This window comes from Symphodus melops, assembly GCF_947650265.1.
Source record: "Symphodus melops genome assembly, chromosome: 1".
NCBI classification, from domain to species: domain Eukaryota; kingdom Metazoa; phylum Chordata; class Actinopteri; order Labriformes; family Labridae; genus Symphodus; species Symphodus melops.
In genome coordinates, this window is record NC_136691.1 from 24,780,639 (window position 1) to 24,798,332 (window position 17,694).

Here is a 17,694-nt window from a genome sequence, read left to right on the forward strand (position 1 = left end):
ATTTAATATTCTTTAGTTTTTGCAACAGTCCCTTTAAATACGAAACACAATGAAATAAACAGGTGAACAGAAGGAAGAAAAGAAGAGGAGTCTTTTATTTGATCCTTTAAAACAATAAACAGGTGAAGTTGTTCACGTCTGTATGATCATATTAAATGTCCATCTTAGTTGGAGCAGTGTTTTGGTTTGTTCAAACACTTACACAAAGAACTTACTTTTGTACAGGTCACTCCTTCTGTGACTAGCGGACGCAATAGGCGTTACACGTGATCATCAAGTGGGCATCGGTGCAGACTCGCTGGCGGAGGGTTTTATGGCCCACTACCACTCCCCACTAAGTGGTTTGAGACGGACTTAATATGGCGGACCCTCCGCGTGGACGCGCAAACTGAGGGGTAGTGGGTAGGGCGAGGGTGTAGTGGACGGTTTGAAAAAGACCCTTATAATGTTTGTTTTTAAAGGCCAGGAAGGTGAAATTGTTTTACCTGACCAGTTTCGGCTACTGCAGCAACAAGTTCCACCGGTGGATCAAAGAGACGGTGAAAACGGGCATCAAGGACTGCAAACCGGGATGAAGGAACATACCAACTTTCCCACACCTGGGACACAGTCCTGCAGAGCCACCCCCACAGGGGTATCCAACCCTGGTCCTCGAGGGCTACTATCCTGCATGTTTTAGATGTCTCCCTCTTCAACACACCTGATTCAAATGATCAGGATCGTTATCAGGCTTCTGCAGAGCTTGATGACGAGATAATCATTTGAATCAGGTGTGTTGGAAGAGGGAGACATCTAAAACATGCAGGATAGTAGCCCTTGAGGACCAGGGTTGGCTACCCCTGCTCTACAAGAACATTATGTACAAAAAATATATATTAAAAATTGCATAATTATGAATAACTGAACCATGGCATCATGCTTTACCAATGAAAAGCTTACAAGTATGCTTTTTCTTTATATTCTAACACCTAACATTTGGGTGTTAGCTTAACTCGCCCAACTACTGCTGTCCATTGCAATGGACATCAGACTTTGAAAAAATCCTCTAAATTAAATACATGATATATGTTCAAAATAACTTCATGTATTATTACTTGTAACAGTTAAAATTATACTGACAGAAAGTTTTTTTGGCCAGCATGAACATAAATGTATATTTTTGACTGAAAATGGGCACTTGCGCTTCCCTCTCTGGAGCTGCTCCACCATGCTTGTCTTGTCAGAGGTCTGACACTCTCTCAGAGCATGCTCAAAGTCATGACATGATTGTGATTGGATAATCAGGACCCAGTTAGTAACCAGCAGTGCTGACATCATCCAATTACAGAGTATTTATTGGTTTAGAGACAGAAATATGTCATGTCCTTTCCAATGGACGCAGGGTCTGAAGGGGTTAAATAGTTCTAACTTCTGTTCACATCAGTCCATTTACATCTAAATCTAACTCTGTAACTTGTGTTTTTAACTTGTGCTAACCTTCTATCTAACTGTGTACTAACACTCTTGACTTTATTCTTTGTTGATTGGCTAAATGTTTTAGTAAAGCTGCACTGTCATTATTTACTGCTCTGTGTGCCCTTGAATTGACCCCCGGGGACAAATTAAGTTTCTTTTAATAGCGCTGAATTAACAAAACAACATCAACAGACAGATGACAAACTTTATTTCAAGGCTATGAACACGATGACCTGCTCAAGACGCACGCCGTGTGTGTGCAGGTTAAGAAGGACGACCAGAGTGAACGTGATGCTTCAGTAACTTCACTTCTTTTATTCTGAAACTCTGACAGGAAGTGGGACTGACTCAGATCCAATTCTGTGAAAATGTGACAGACACACACACACACACACACACACACACACACACACACACACACACACACACACACACACACACACACACACACACACACACACACACACACACACACACACACACACACACACACACACACACACACACACACACACACACACACACACACACACACACACACACACACACACACACACACACACACAAGAACACCCCGCAGAGAAAAACCATGTCATTAAAATGATTGTAACCATTACATCATAGATTTATCACACGTGTGTGATACACACACACACAGGACAAACAGCAGGGACGAGTATCAGTCAGGACTCCGTCCTCTTCTTCTTTGTGATTGTTTGGATTAAAGTGTGAACACTGTAAAGACAGTGGGAGTCCGGCTGGGACTTTAGACTGCCGGGGCACGAGGGCCAATCAGCTGACTCAGAAGGTTAGGACTAATCCTCCGTACAATCTAAACTGAACTCCTTCTCCACTCCGTTTGGCATCTCATGTGTGTGTCTGACAAACACAGGAGACATCTCATTGGTTAGGATTGTGTGCTGACGTCTTCATTCACACAGCGTGCACTACTTTTTCTTCACGCGGTGTCAAAACTGATTGATTTTTTTCCCCAACTCCCATCACATCGTCCAGGAGAGAGCAGAGAGCTTTTCCTGACAGCTGAAGAATAACCATGACAACGCTGGTCTGATCAGAGACAACAGCTGTGCAGACGTGAGGATGTGTCTGCTGCTGTCTGAAGTGTCGGGACGTGGATTTATTGACCTGCGTCTTTCACTTCATATTTAACAACGCTGCTTAAAAACCTGTGATCGTTCCTTACTCTGGACTCAAAATCCTGCTCACACTTCTGCCTGTAATCCTGAATAAATACTTCTGATTGATTGGTGATGAGGTCCATGTGGATGATTTAGTGTTATTGTTGATGAAAAACAAATACCCCCCCCCCTTCCTGACAGACAGACAGCTGTATTTTTACAGTTCATTAATATCTACATAAAATACCAACAAGGCCCTCTTTTGTTCAACGTCCCCCCTCCTCTGACCTTTAACCCCCCCCCCCCCCCGCTCCTCAGATCATCCTCTGATTGGTCCTCTAGGTGGAGCCGTCCCCCTCAGAAGGTTTTGAAGGAGTTTCCTCTGAAGGCGTCTCGCAGGAGATCCCTGTGTCTCCTCCTCCTCCTCCTCCGTTCTCCGCTCCGTTACTCAGAGTCATTTTCTCCAGAGCTGCAGGGAGACGCACAGACTGGTGTCAATCAGCAGCTGGATGAACTCTTTTATATAAAACCCAGACTTTACATCTGCAGCCAGCAGGGGGCACACCGCCATAAACAGGCACAATAAAAACAACTTTAGATTTCTTTTTGAAGTGGTGAAAGGATGAGAGGACTTTTACCCAGTCAGTGATGTTTTTAAACTCACCCTGCAGTGACGCTGAGCTGTTGTTAGGGGGCGCTGTGCTGCTGTCTTCCAGTTCATCCAGGTACAGTCTGTAGTGATGGCCGCTGTCGTCTTCGTACTCCACGTTCTCATCATCACTGTCCACCTCTGGAGCCACGTACACCACCTCGAACTCTATCTGCCCCCGCTGACCACACACAAACACACAAACACACACACACACACACACACACACACACACACACACACACACACACACACACACACACACACACACACACACACACACACACACACACACACACACACACACACACACACACACACACACACACACACACACACACACACACACACACACACACACACACACACACACACACACACACACACACACACACAGAGAGTGAGTGCTGAGAGGACTCAGAGTGTGGACTCAGGGGTGTCTCTCTGCTCGTGGTACCTGCTGGGACAGGATGGTCACGGCCTCCTTATGTTTGGCATCTCTCAGGTTGATGCTGTTGACGGCGAGGACGGCGTCGCCTACGTGCAGACCTCTGCAGCGGTCTGCCGGCTGGCTGGGGTGAATCTCTGAGATCAGGATGGGAACGCCGTGCTCCTTCCCGCCCTGAGGAGGAGATTTCAGGGATTGAAGCGAGTCATGTGGCAGCGTGCGTACTCGTTGACAGTCAGCATGTCTCTGTGCTCAGTTCTTACTGTGATGGAGATCCCCAGCCCCTCGTGGTCCTCTTTGACCAGCACCACCTTCCTGATGGGGCCGACCCCCTGCGTCTTCTTCAGCATGTCAGGCTCCTGTGGTGACACAGTCTAAGTAAAGAGTCCCACATCAAAGGCTGCTTTCACATGCGCTGAGCTGACACACTCACGTGTCCCACAGGGGAGGGCAGAGGCTTCTTCGGGTCGTTGCGTCCTCTACATGCCCTGATGACGGTCTTGTGGCGGTGCAGGTGGATCTCCGCCTCCAGCTGGTTCCACAGTTTGTCATGAGCAGGCCCCTTCATGTCCCGACCCAGCAGCTGGATCTGCTGCACCCTGAAACACACTCTGCTGTCAGTGCAGATCACAGGCAGGCCGTCCTGTCCGAGCAGCACTGATGAAGCCATTAACGTTCATGATAAATGTCTGCGTGCTTTCCATTCCCATTTGAGAGAGTGGAGGGAGATTTTCCCTTTTACAGCTGTCTGCTAAGGAAACCATGTTTTGTAGTTGATTCCCCGTGAGGAGCGCTGTTCCATCTGTTTCCTGTCAGTCTGATTTAACCGTCAATAACAGCTCACACACAGGCTTCACTCAGTTTAGATGACGCACAAACTGGTGTTCTTGTGATTTACGCACATTAACTGAAATGACATCATGATGCAGATTAGTAAAGGGTCAAAGGTCAAGCTTAGTCTGTTCTGTCCTGAAGAGAAAACTGCTTTATAAACGTTGGTTGAATGAGAGTGGTCATTTAGGATGCATTCAAGGGACTGACTCGGATTTCTTTGTTCCGCAACAGAAAACTACATCTCACATTTGGCCTTTGGTATAATCCACAACTTTCACATAGTCCATGTGCACCGCGGTCCGTCTGCGTCACTGGAGCACGAGGAGAGGCCACGAGAATAAAAAGAAAAACGTCATGTTGTTGTTCACTCAGTGTCTGTTTTGAAGCACTGTTGATAGTGATGGAATATACCAGAATAGACTGGCAGTCTATTTGAAAGGGAGCTGAGCGCTGCGTGGCGCTGACGGACAGCAGCGTACATGCAGTGTGTGGACTGTGGGAGTTAGAGTCTCAATACGGATTTGTTAGTTTGAATTTTTATTTTTCATTGTCAAAGACTTTCTGGAGCCCACCTGGTGCAATCCCAATTCAGCTGAACTGTGTCTCATACAGGTGTATAAAAAGCTGAGAAGGGAATACTATGACCTCTAAAGCTTTGCTGCATGCAGCCGCCACCCTCACAGAGTACAGAACCTGACACGACTAAAAACTGGCCCCCATTTATTATACAATACAAACATCTGCTTCACTGCCCAAAGCATGCTGGGATAAATATCAAGCAGACCATATTTTATATACCCGTTAACCTGACTCCACCCCCTGTGTACCTGACTCCGCCCCCTGTGTACCTGACTCCGCCCCCTGTGTATCCAACTCCACCCCTTGTGTACCCAACTCCTCCCTGTGTACCTGACTCCGCCCCCAGTGTACCTGACTCCGCCCCCTGTGTACCTGACTCCGCCCCCTGTGTACCTGACTCCGCCCCCTGTGTACCTGACTCCCGTCTCATAATGTGATCCTTACAAACCTCCAGCTTTGACCTCAAAGGTGCGGGAACATCTCACTCCTCACCTGCCAGCCAGCTCCTTGTCCAGGTATTTAGCAGCCAGTCTTGCGCCGTACACCTCGGCCTGCAGTACCGCCATGTGCCTGCGGAGGGCCTCGTTCTCCTTCCTGTACAGTCTCACTTCAGCCTCGAGCCGCGCCTCAGCCAACTTCTCCTTCTTACTGGCCACCAGCTCCTGCTCCTAGAACAAACAGACTCACACACTTAGGAGAGAACACGGCACATCAACGCCACACAGCACATCAACGCCACACGGCACATCAACGCCACACGGATCAACAACGCCACACGGATCATCAACGCCACATCAACGCCACACGGCACATCAACGCCACACGGCACAACATGTCACATCAACACCACAAGGCCTTTATGATATCATTGATCAGACCAGAATTTAAACTTCAATCTGATCAATAATATCGATTACTTTAGGGCTTGTGTCCACACATTGGCAGCACTTTCTCAGCTTAAAGACTAAAATCTCTGCGTTGGCTCCCTGTGTGTTTTACATTTGATTTGAACATTCTTTTATTGTCTTTTAAGCTTTGCTTTTAATTTATGAGCCGACTAGAGGCCGCTGCTCTTCAGGAAGTGGTCTTTTATTTGTTCCACATGTCCAAAGTAAAACCTACGGTGAGGCATCTTTTTATTATAACGGTCTCCGTCTGTGGAGGAGTTTACCTGGAGACCTGAGAACACGATGTGAACAGTTCAAAAGGAAACATTATTAGTCCAGCTTTTAACTGAATCGTTGTGTTGTTGCTGTTTGATTTACTATGATGTGAAGCAATTTGTGATGCCACTTTGTATGAAAAGTTCTATACAAATAAAGTTTGATTGATTGACAGCACTTTTTGTGCTAGCAGCGCAACAACAAAGCACTTCTTACCAGTGTTCATTGTTGCTAGGTTACAAAATGGGGGGCTGGATATAGATCCAAATAAAGCTGCTTTAAATGAGCATTAATATGTAGAATTAATAAGTGATTCTCAAGAGAGAGAGAGGTGACAAGAGTGCAACAACTGAGAGCGCTGACGCTTAACAACATTGCACCCACGCTGCTCGTGTGTTATGACTCTGGTATAAAGAGAATGTGTGGGACATGTGTGTGTGTGCACGTGTGTGTATCAGCTGTGTGAGCCGTGTATGGGTGAAGGCCTGCTGTTAGTGAGCAGGAAGACAAGACGTACTACTGCTGCCGACTGTGAGCACACACACACACACACACACACACACACACACACACACACACACACACACACACACACACACACACACACACACACACACACACACACACACACACACACACACACACACACACACACACACACACACACACACACACACACACACACACACACACACACACACACACACTTACCATGTGATCCACTGTGGGTGCAGGCTTAGAGGGAGAGTAGCAGCAGAGGAGGAAACCCGAGGAGTCACAGATTAGATGATCATTTGAAGAGGACACAGAGTTAGTCAGCAAATCAAAGGAAGCGTCAGAGCACAAGAACCAATCAGAGAGCAGGAGCAGCAGAAAAACACACTAACAAACAGACTGGAAAAGTGAGCACATATTTCTGTAGGTCAACCGGAAGTTGCTTCGCCATGGGTTTGAACGAGAACTCTCCGATGGGATTCTGTGTCAAACACACGCTTCTGATGTGTAGCTGTTTTGTTCAGCGGGATAATCTTTACAGATGAACATCATTTATATGAAGTTTGAAGAGTTAATGCAGCTGAGAGAAGTAAAAAGCTAACGTTATGCTACAAGCTAACTACACCACGGTCGGTTTGTAATGACGTCACGACCGTTATGCTTCATCCATCTAATCATCGGATTTGACAAGCTAGCTAAACGTTAGCTTAATAAGTTGTTTATTAACCTAATATTTACAAGAGCACTGAAAAACATGACTAGAGGCTGTAAGGAGGATTAGTGAGAGAGTTCCCGGCGTGATGACGTGTAATGTCTCCATGACAACCACTGTAGTTTCAGTTAGCTACTCGTTAGCAACCGCCATTTTAAGTTTGCGTAAAAACTTTAAAACTCACAAGTGGGGTCTTAGCTAACGTAGTTTATCTTTTCTAACAAAACGTCAACATCTCTTCAGCTCGTGTTAACCACAGACCTTATTTCAGGCATCTAAACACAAACACATTCAAAATCCACATTGACTTTTAGAGGTTAGAACCCATGGAGCTAACATGCTAACTCACTTCCTGGTTTTAGGACTCGTTCCTGTGCCGGTCTATAAACAAACAAACACTACAGCTTCAGACACCTGTTACTGAGTTGACTCAATCACTAATGAAATAAAGAGCAGAAGAGAAGAAAACCCTGTGAATGATGGCTGGACTCAGAATGAAACAGGAAGGACAGGTAAAGACACATAGGGCCTGATTTACTAAGATCTCAATTAAAGAGTACTAAATTGCGTGCTCATTGCAGAAGTCTGCACGTTTGGCTTGTGGGCGTTTTGCGGTAGTATTTCTGTCAGGCTTTGACGTGTTCTACTGGTTTACGTCACAGAGAGTTTGGACGGAAAGCTGGACGACTGCAGGTACAAAATAGATATTAGTTAGAGGCAAATGAACGTCCAGTGTTTTCAGGTAATAGCAGATAAATGTGAATATAACAAAAGGAAAAAGTGGCTTATAAGAAAACCTTTTTAAATTAAACATGGTCCTCTGTGGCACTGGTGCTCAGTGTGTGTGCGCCACTCGTGCACCAGAAGCTGGTCAGCGCTGTGTCTGATCAGACATAAATCTCATGGCGACAGGTACTGAAGTTGGGGGTACAAGCATGGTGAGCCCCCCGTTCAAGCGTCCCACAGCGCAGCAGCAGGGGGGGGGGGGGGGCTGTAGAGTGAAGAGAAGCTCTCCAGAGACACACAACCAGAGAAACAGGAAAGGCCCAGTTTAAAATGTAAGGTTGGTGAGAAGAGGGAAACAGGAAGACATGAGTGTTGGAGTTGTTTAGAAAGCAGAGGCTGTGAATGTTCAGTGATATTAGTTTGATCATGGTGTTTCTCTTTACTCTGTCTCCTCCGACCTGCAGCCTGCTGTGTGTCACACTGAGCTCCTGGATTAGCACCTTCCTTTCAAAGGTCTTACATTCAGACACCTGACTTTTTACCTGCCTTAGTAAATCACAGTGTGTGTATTAACTTCACTTCCTCTCAGTATGTTACACTCATATTACATATTCATGAAGACAAAGGTAGTAAAGAGACAACATGTGTTATTTGACTCATATGAAAGATGCACGCTGTTCGTACATCAGATAACACCTTCTTTACTGCTGCTATCAAGTTTGCACACGTATGAATACAAAGGTTTCATAAACCAGACCCATTGTGAGTATTTAAGAGACTGACTTCCTCTGGTCTCGACCCCTCTTTGACTCAGGGTTCGGTTGATTTCGACTCACAGGAAACTGATTCAAGAATCCGTCTGAACTTCTTCAACTGGCCGATCTAACTGACTGGGGCGACCTGCCGCTCTGGACTGACAGGGTCTGATCTACGTTGGTTGCTATGGTAACGGGTTAGTGGGATTATTTCCGACTGAAACAGTCTCATGGATCAGTCGTTCAGATTGAGGCGGATCTGTAGGAATCAGATGTGAAACCAGCTCCGTTTGAGGCAGCAGGCTTTTTGTGTTCAGACACTCTGGGTGAGCTCAAACTCAGATTTGGAGGAGCAAAGTGAAAAAGTAACTTGAGACATGTGTACGTCCTCCTACCAGTCTGTCTTTGATGGAGTCCGAGTCCTCGGCCTGGCCTTGTTTGGCGTGGAGCTGCAGCTGCAGAGCGTGGAGCTGCAGGAGCTGGTCGTGCACCTCCCTCTCCACCACGGAGCGATCAGCCTTCACGTCCGTCAGCTCCGAGCGCAGGTCCACCAGCTGAGCCTGACGAGGGCCAATCAGAGGGCAGAGCTCACAATGATGACTATGACACATCTCCCCAAGAAACAGTTTGTTTTTCAGTCATAAAAAGAGAGACAGAGAGAGAGAGAGACAGAGAGAGAGAGAGAGAGAGAGAGAGAGAGACAGAGAGAGAGAGAGAGAGAGAGAGAGAGAGAGAGAGAGAGACAGAGAGAGAGAGAGAGAGAGAGAGAGACAGAGAGAGAGAGAGAGAGAGAGAGACAGAAGTCAAACCTGGAGCCAGTCAGCTGAACTATGTTTCTGGAATATTCAGACAGTGTCAGGATGCCTTCAAATAAATCTTATGAATTAGCCAACACTGGTGCCTAGATCTTTACATTGTGTTGCTATGGTAACAGCTATTGATTCATTTTAATCAGCATTAATAGTAATAGTTGTCATTGGACAACTATTACCTTTGCCTTTCTGTCCTGAGCCTGGTCATCTGGAGCTTTTAGTTTCACATTGAAATTCTTCTTTTTTAAATATTATATTAAAACAGCATTTTGACTACTGAGCTGATCAGAAGCATCAAGGATAACAAACACTGAGCCGCTGAGGGACTCTGACAGGGTGAGGAGTGTCTTCAACCACCTGACCGTGTGTCTGACTCACACACACAGGTTCATCCCATCACTGATCAACAGACCCAGATGTCCTCCGTCATGTCTTCCTGTGTGTAAACTGAGCACGCTCCCTGATAACACACAGCATGCCCGAGCTGGATCAGAGGTCATGGTGCATGCAGCTAAACTCCACTCATCTCTGCTGTTACAGCAACACAAAGACAAGGAGCAAACAGGTAGATTCAAGGTGAACACAAAGGAGTGAACAGGACCAGGAGGACATGTGGAAGTGAGCATCTATTTATCTCCCTCTGTGTTCTGTTCATGATCACAGTCACTGAATGGATTTCAATCACAGCCGACCCTGACGGTATCAGACTCCCACAATGCAACATGATCTGTCCAATCAGAGAACTCTTCACTCAATCAGTCATTAGGTGGACTGGATGTCAGCAATACACGTGACTTCATGGCACACAGATAATGTGTCATTAAAGATTGAAATGAAGGTATCATGACAACTCCACCTGAAACAGCTGAAAACTGAGCTGGATCAGTCTGGGTCTTAGGTCTTACGTCCAGTTTATGGTTGAGCTGGATCAGTCTGGGTCTTGGGTCTTACGTACAGTTTATGGTTGAGCTGGATCAGTCTGGGTCTTGGGTCTTACGTCCAGTTTATGGTTGAGCTGGATCAGTCTGGGTCTTGGGTCTTACGTCCAGTTTATGGTTGAGTTGGATCAGTCTGGGTCTTGGGTCTTACGTCCAGTTTGTGGTTGAGCTGGATCAGTCTGGGTCTTGGGTCTTGCGTCCAGTTTGTGGTTGAGCTGGATCAGTCTGGGTCTTGGGTCTTACGTCCAGTTTATGGTTGAGCTGGATCAGTCTGGGTCTTGGGTCTTACCTCCAGTTTGTGGTTGAGCTGGATCAGTCTGGGTCTTGGGTCTTACCTCCAGTTTGTGGTTGAGCTGGATCAGTCTGGGTCTTGGGTCTTACCTCCAGTTTGTGGTTGAGCTGGAACACGGTCTGGGTCTTGTGACAGAGCTGGGCGAAGCAGGAGCTCAGGCTGGTCATCTTCTGGCGGCCTTCGTAGGTTATGTCCACCTGGTCCGGGTCTATCTCCCCCAGCAGCAGGTCCACGTCCACGAAGGCCTTATCAAATTCCTTCTCCAGCACCTCAAGCCAGCGAAACATGGACATCCCAGGGCCCAGGCCTGAGCCCGGGCCTGCCGGGGAGCATCCGGCTGAGGCGGACATCACCGCGCTGCTGCTGCTAACGTTAGCTCGATGCTAACAGTGACGGAGAAACACCTTGAGACAACGCAACACAAAGATTCTTCAACTGTGAGAATAATGTGCTGTCATTTGTACACGGAGACAACCCTGACGACTGTTGTTGATTCTGCTCCACAAACCAGGAAGTCCCACATCAGACTTCCGATTGGATCTGGCTGCAACTACTACTGTCTGCCTGCATCAGGGAGAAGCAGTAGATCGCAGAGTGATGGGAATAACGGCTCTCCTTCGTGATCTGGAGCATTTGACTCCGAGTGGGCTCTTTCTTCTCACCAACTGCATTCATATAGTAAATGTAGACTTTTACCAAATGTATCAAAGTGTCGACTTGTGATTGAAATATGTGCATTTATTCTGTTTACATTAGACTATAAATTTTAAATGAACTTGATGTACACACTAATTACTACCCTCTCCTTTTTCATGGAGCTCCTGAGCTCTCTTAGGTTCCTGGGGACTGTTGGTGAGGATGGCCTTTCTTCCTGCTGTTCACATTAAAGAGCTGTGCCTCCGTGGGAGAGTCCGTCCTTTCTCTCTCTTGAAGTCACATGTCTAATGTGAACTTGGACAAGACATATAACCCTAAGTTGCTCCCTCTGCTTCAGTGTGAATGTGTATGAATGGGATTAGTTAACGCTGATGGATGCCTTACATAGTGTGACCTGCAGTCTAGTCATACCTGTGCGTTGAGTAGCAAGAAGAGTAGAAATGCACTCAAGTCCATTTATCATTTTGTCCTGCACACTTTCTTCTCAGGTCCTTTTTATTATGCAATTTCCACAACAGCATGGTAACGAAGCCTCGACATCAGTACACCTTAGACATTCATGTTAGTCTGTGACCAACATTTGAAGCTACAATATGTACGTCACAATGATAAGGTTTCCTCATACCCCTTTGTACCTTCTGAAGAGGTAGTAACAGAATCGTTACAGGGGCAAAATGAATCAGTTAGGTAGAATAGCTCTGTGTGTGTGTGTGTGTGTGTGTGTGTTGCGTGCTTTAATGTGTGTATGTGGAGTTGTGGAGTGTATGTGGAGCTTTTCCGTGCTCCCTCCTGTCATGGTTTGGTTTGGTTTCTGTTTCGTCTTGTTTTAGTTTTCCCTTGTGTGTTTTAATGTTTCAGTCTTGTGTTTACGTTAGTCTTAAGTATGTTTCCCTGTTGCCTGTAAGTTTATTTCCTGTTTTGTGTTTTAAGTCTAGTCTTTGGTGTATTCTGTTTTATTTTGTCTGTTTTATATCTGCTTTAGGTTAGGTCGTACTTGTCCTCTGTCACATCCCCGGGTTAACGGGTTAGTTTATTTCTGTTTTCCTCTGCTATCATGTCTTGTGTTTGCGTTTGACTTGTTCTTGTCCTCAGTTTCTGGTCTTGTGCTCTTTGTTCCTTGTTTCCCTCCTGTCTTATTACCTGATGTGTCTCACCTGTGTCTTGTTAACCCTGTTCAGTATATAATGTCTGTCTTCCCCTCATTCTAGGACAGTTCGTCTTGTAGTTTTGTCTCTATGTCATCTTGTTCCCAGTGTCTGCGTTCCAGCATTTTTCTGTCTTGACTTTTTGGAATCTGAACCTGTTAGTTTTTTGACTCCCGCGTACTGAACCCTGCGTACAATTAAATGGATTTTTGAAACTGCCTTTTGCCCTGGAGTCGTATGTTTGGGTCTCTTCCTCTGACTCGTGACAGTACTGTCCTGGATCAGAGGAAGAGAACAGAACGCAGCTGAGTGTGTAAATGCATAAGTTTGACTTGATAAACTAAATGCCACATCATGAAGGCACGAGCAGTGCTGACTGTAAAGTGGTGAGTGGCCTACTGTCATATCTCATAATATACAAGAAATGCTTCAATCGCGTTGTGATGTAGACTGACGCCGTTATACAACAGCACAATAAGATGTTTTCTATCTTGCATGCAGCTAACAGGAAAAAAAATCTAACAGAAGAAGACGGGGGGGGGGGGGGGGGGGCTCCTCCTCCTCCTCCTCCTCCTCCTCCGGAATACACAGCTGCAGAGGAGATTGCCCTCTCCAATAACGAAGGCCGCCCCTTAATGGACGGGGTGGAAGGGGGGGTTACATCAGACCCTGGTGGCAGCAGCTCCATGCAAGATCTGTTTGTACAGGGTTAATGTCCATGTGAAAGTGCTCTGCTAATAAGACACGATTCTGTAACATAGTAATGATTGTAGGAAGAAGTAACATGATTTATATCCCTACAGTCAATGGAGAGACACTGGTGTTTCTGTCACTACCCATGGTTAAACTGTCTCATACAGAGGTAAGGTATGCCAATCACTCATATACACTCTGGTATCAATCATGTATAGTTATCATTTATTTAAAGAACTACATTTTACATGTCTTGTTTTCTCAGGCACAATGATGAGACTGTCTGTGTGCTCTATCAGTGGGTTGGAGGTACACATTTATGCTTAAGTCTTAATTCTTTTATGCAGTTTGTCATTTCACTTGTTTTAACACAGATGTGAGTGTGGATACTTGGCTGTATTGATTTGGACTGTCATTACTAATCTTGGTTGAGGGTCTGCACACGGGAATAACAGTTCCAAGTGCTTTCTCGCCTAAAAAAATGCATTTCTTCCATTTGCTATGATCTGAATTTAGCAGGAGGAAGGAGCCATGCCTACCAATGACGCTGTGGCCTCAACCTGTGATAAAGCATTAACCTTCATTAAAGAGCTGCTCAATATAACTGCATCCAGTGAGTCTCTCAAAGGGGCATTGTTTAAATGTTAATGACACTGTATCCTCTCAGGTCTGCGCAGACAATGTCCGAGCTCTCTATAAAAGGACATTGGCGCTTGATATCTAAAGCAAAATGTTGGACATCAAACTGAAATCCATACTCGTCAAAAAAGGGAAACTCGAGGTGGAGAAATTAGAGAATGGGGGGGGGGGGGGAAGAAAAAAAAAAAAAGGTAGGTCAGCAACTTAATTTATTGCCAGGCATAGCTAAACGATGAAACTAAAAACATTCTTTCTCTATTTCGGCAGGAACGTGAAAACAGAAGATGACAAAATAAAGAGTGTTGTAAGTTAAATCAAAAGGCCTGTTTTGTTTTTGTGTGATGGCCTCTCTGACCGCCCTGCCACCCGGCCGGTCCAGGGTGATGGATCCACCACAGCAGGGGGTTGAGGGTTCACAGGAGGGGTCCTCTCCCTCCTTCCTGTGGCCACATTGTGGAGCAGCACACGGGCGACTCTGAGGCCATGAAGGCAGCTGAAGCAGGCCTTTCTATCCTGAGCCTGGTTCTGGTCAGGACCACATTGAATGCTGTTTGTGGTCCAACATTAGGGTCAGGATAGGGGGTCATCAGAAACAGTCACTGTCACCCAGCAGCCCTCCACTGAACAACCCTGAGGATAGATTCAATATAGCCATCATCAGTATCACAAAACTCCTTTTAAAGAACACATTCACTCAATCATGAACAAGTAGTTACCTTACCCTGCTCAAGTCTGTGCACAGCGTAGACTCCCTGAAGATACGGGAGTCATGGACTGAGCCAGGTCACTTGGCATCAATGCTGGTTACCATACACATATGGTCACAGGTCATCTGGAATATCATTTGGAGTTCACAATACTAAAGTATTAACATAAATTCCTTTCAAAGGACTGTAAAGTGGTGAGACAGCTGCTCCAACTGATTACTGAATTGAATTTCCCTCGGGATCAATAAAGTATCTATCTACTGTGCTGTGTGAATATTTTCCTATGTGCTAGAAAACAATGAATCACCTCTGATTATGATGACAATATATCACTACAAGCAAACAATGAGTTGCCTTTAGAGAGAATAACAGTACCTAACTTTACCCAAAGGGACACATTTGTGGGTACATGACAAAAACATCTTTCAAGATCACTGAAATAAGGTGTGAATGACATAAAATACCCCATATAGAACTATACGATCTTTACACAATGAAAAGAACTCCAGACATAAGCAACATATTGATATTAATGTGACAATTGAATGTAAACTTGGGCGTTTGAAAGTGAAACATTTACCCGAATGTTGAGACTGTGGAATGATTTGCGATTGACATAATCACCTTCATTGTCACCCAGATAAGCACTTATAGGTACGTGTGTGCAGTCAATAGCTCCAATAACTCTGGGGAATCCTATGAGGAAAGTATGGGGCATTTAATATACAACACGTGATAGGGTTTATATTAAGCCTTTAGGTAATGTAGCCCATAGTATGTTACATACCTGCAATGTCATAAAAGCCCTCTTTTATGGACTGCATCAGCAAGTGGTCAGGGAACATCACAAATGAGTCCGTAAGTTGCGCAAGAGCCCCTGCTACCTTGTGAATTGCTCTGCACGCAGTGTTTTTACTTATATTGTCAGCATCACCTGCAGTGTACATAAAGGATCCCGATGCAAAGAAAGCTATACAGACAGTCTGTAGGACAGTAAGTGTGCTACTCCTTGCTGTCCCACTCGTGACATACGGCTCAAGGAGTTGACACAGATAAAGCAATCCCTCTGACGAGAACCTGTAGCGTTCATAAAGGTAGTCTGCGGGTAAAGCCTAAGGGTTTTGTCTGTCCCTAAACACCCTTGCCTTTCGCAGTGACCCTCTGATGATCCGAGCGCCAAGCTCCACAGGATTTTTTAAGAACAGTGAGGCCATTTTCCAAAGAGGTGTGACTGAAATCGGCGGTGCTTTTATACGCATTGATCTCTTATCAAGAACATAACCTGCTCCGGAGCAGGTTATGTTCTGGATAAGTTACCGTGGTGATATACCCAGGTAAAAAGTAATCAACCCTCGTAGGACTGAAAACCCAGGGTTAACCCTGAAGTGACCTCGCTAAGCTCAAATCCTGCTTCATAGTACAGGCCTCTGGTCTTGTGTTTTTTGTTCCTTGTGTTTCCCTCCCGTGTGATTACCCTGATGTTCCTCACCTGTCTCGTTTGTCTCACCTGTGTTCTATTAACCATGTCTATTCAGTCTCTGTGTTTTTCTCAGTCTCTTGTCAGTTCATTGTCTTTCCCAGTGTTAGTCTGTCATGAGTGTCTGTCTTTGTCATCTGCTCCATGGATTGACTTTTTCACACTCGTTTCACACAGACGTTTTGGATTTTAGTTTGAGTAAGTTTTTGTTTTGTGTTTTTGCCTTTTGATTTTGAGTTTGCCTTTAGTTAAATAAATCTTTTGTTTGCTGCGTTTGGGTCCTCCTCTCTTGTATTCTGCCTGATACTCCGTGCTCCCTCCTGCCTATGGCTTCACAGACGTGGACACTTGGTGTTTTTGGAGCTAAACAATTCACAGAGGACCAAAGATAAAATAGTAAGAAGCTTTAAAAAAAACTGAAGAACTCCTGCTGACAACTTAGAAAGAACAAGGAACAAATTTAATAAAAATATACAATAGAATATAAAATTAAAACCGCAAGCGGTGATGAAGGGACCGAAGCACCCCGCGCATGTCGGCGTGTGTTGCGACCACGAGTGCGACCGCAGGGGTGCAGCTGTGACACGAGGCCAAGCAGCAGGACTTACAGTCATCGAAGGTCAAAAAAATGGGGTGTGCCGAGACATCAAAGTTTGATGGTACGCCGTGGCCACGCCCTTTGACGAAATAACGTGCGGAGCACAACGAGAGATCTTCAACATGTCGAGAACACACTGACATTCTCATTGTGTCAATCGGATAATTGCCTTTGGAGGAGTTCGTTCAAATAGCTAACCTGTGAAACGCGAATTTTCGCCATTGAAAAAAAATATGGCGGACTTCCTGTTTGGTTTTGACTATGGGTGTAAGAGGATTTTAAGTGAGATCTCGCATGCTGAATGTACCTAAAAATTGTCGTGCACGTACGATGAAAAAACCTCAATGCGGAGGCCCTTTTGAAAATTTGAAGGGGGCGCCACTGAGTCATTTTGCGAATTTATTTTACGAAATGACAAAAATATCAAATTTTTCGCCAGACCCGATGAAGTTGGAGATTTTGATGAGTTTTCATTCACGTTCAAGCCGTCAAAAATGGCTCCAAAGAGGCGGAACAAAAAAAATTAAAACCGCAAGCGGTGATGAAGGGACCGAAGCACCCCGCGCATGTCGGCGCGTGTCGCGACCGCGAGAGTGTGACCGCGGGAGTGCAGCCGCGACACGTGGCCAAGCAGCAGGCCTCACAGTCATCGAAGGTTAAAAAATTGGAGTGCGCCGAGACATCAAAGTTTGATGGTACGCCGTGGCCACGCCCCTTGACAAAATAACGTGCAGAGCACAACGAGAGATCTTCAATATGTCGAGAACACACTGACATTCTC

The 17,694-nt window shown here is 45.5% G+C and overlaps 1 protein-coding gene and 1 long non-coding RNA gene across 4 annotated transcripts; one reads left to right on the forward strand and one right to left on the reverse strand.

Annotated features, from left to right (window-relative positions):
* Window positions 1-1,744: 1,744 nt before the first annotated feature.
* Window positions 1,745-12,049, reverse strand: gopc (golgi-associated PDZ and coiled-coil motif containing). 2 transcript variants are annotated; one of them, XM_079339578.1, is made up of 9 exons: window positions 11,087-12,046; window positions 9,351-9,515; window positions 6,979-7,002; window positions 5,597-5,772; window positions 4,125-4,290; window positions 3,955-4,050; window positions 3,701-3,865; window positions 3,259-3,424; window positions 1,745-3,063 (listed from the first exon to the last, which is right to left on the reverse strand). In XM_079339578.1, exons 1-9 carry the CDS (start codon window positions 11,345-11,347, stop codon window positions 2,933-2,935), a joined length of 1,350 nt encoding a protein of 449 aa, XP_079195704.1. In that variant the 5' UTR covers window positions 11,348-12,046; the 3' UTR covers window positions 1,745-2,932. The 2 variants fall into 2 exon arrangements, with proteins under 2 accessions (XP_079195704.1, XP_079195705.1); XM_079339579.1 differs by lacking the exon at window positions 6,979-7,002 and having other exon boundaries at window positions 11,087-12,049.
* Window positions 12,050-12,968: 919 nt separating this feature from the next.
* On the forward strand, window positions 12,969-14,293 carry LOC306821411. Of its 2 annotated transcripts, XR_013778792.1 has the most exons (4): window positions 12,969-13,185; window positions 13,391-13,507; window positions 13,603-13,661; window positions 13,867-14,293. It is a non-coding gene; the product is annotated as an uncharacterized lncRNA (long non-coding RNA). The 2 variants fall into 2 exon arrangements; XR_013778793.1 differs by lacking the exon at window positions 12,969-13,185 and having other exon boundaries at window positions 13,339-13,507.
* The last annotated feature ends 3,401 nt before the right edge of the window (window positions 14,294-17,694 follow it).

Bases quoted from the DNA above. Each gene is read 5' to 3' on its own strand.
- gopc (XM_079339578.1), bottom strand. From the start codon at position 11,347: ATGTCCGCCTCAGCCGGATGCTCCCCGGCAGGCCCGGGCTCAGGCCTG. The intron at 5,773-6,978 runs GTAAGTGTGTGT...TGTTTGTTCTAG, and splicing joins CACCCACAGTGGATCACATG to GAGCAGGAGCTGGTGGCCAG. The intron at 4,291-5,596 runs GTGAGGAGTGAG...AGTGTGTTTCAG, and splicing joins GACAAGGAGCTGGCTGGCAG to GGTGCAGCAGATCCAGCTGC.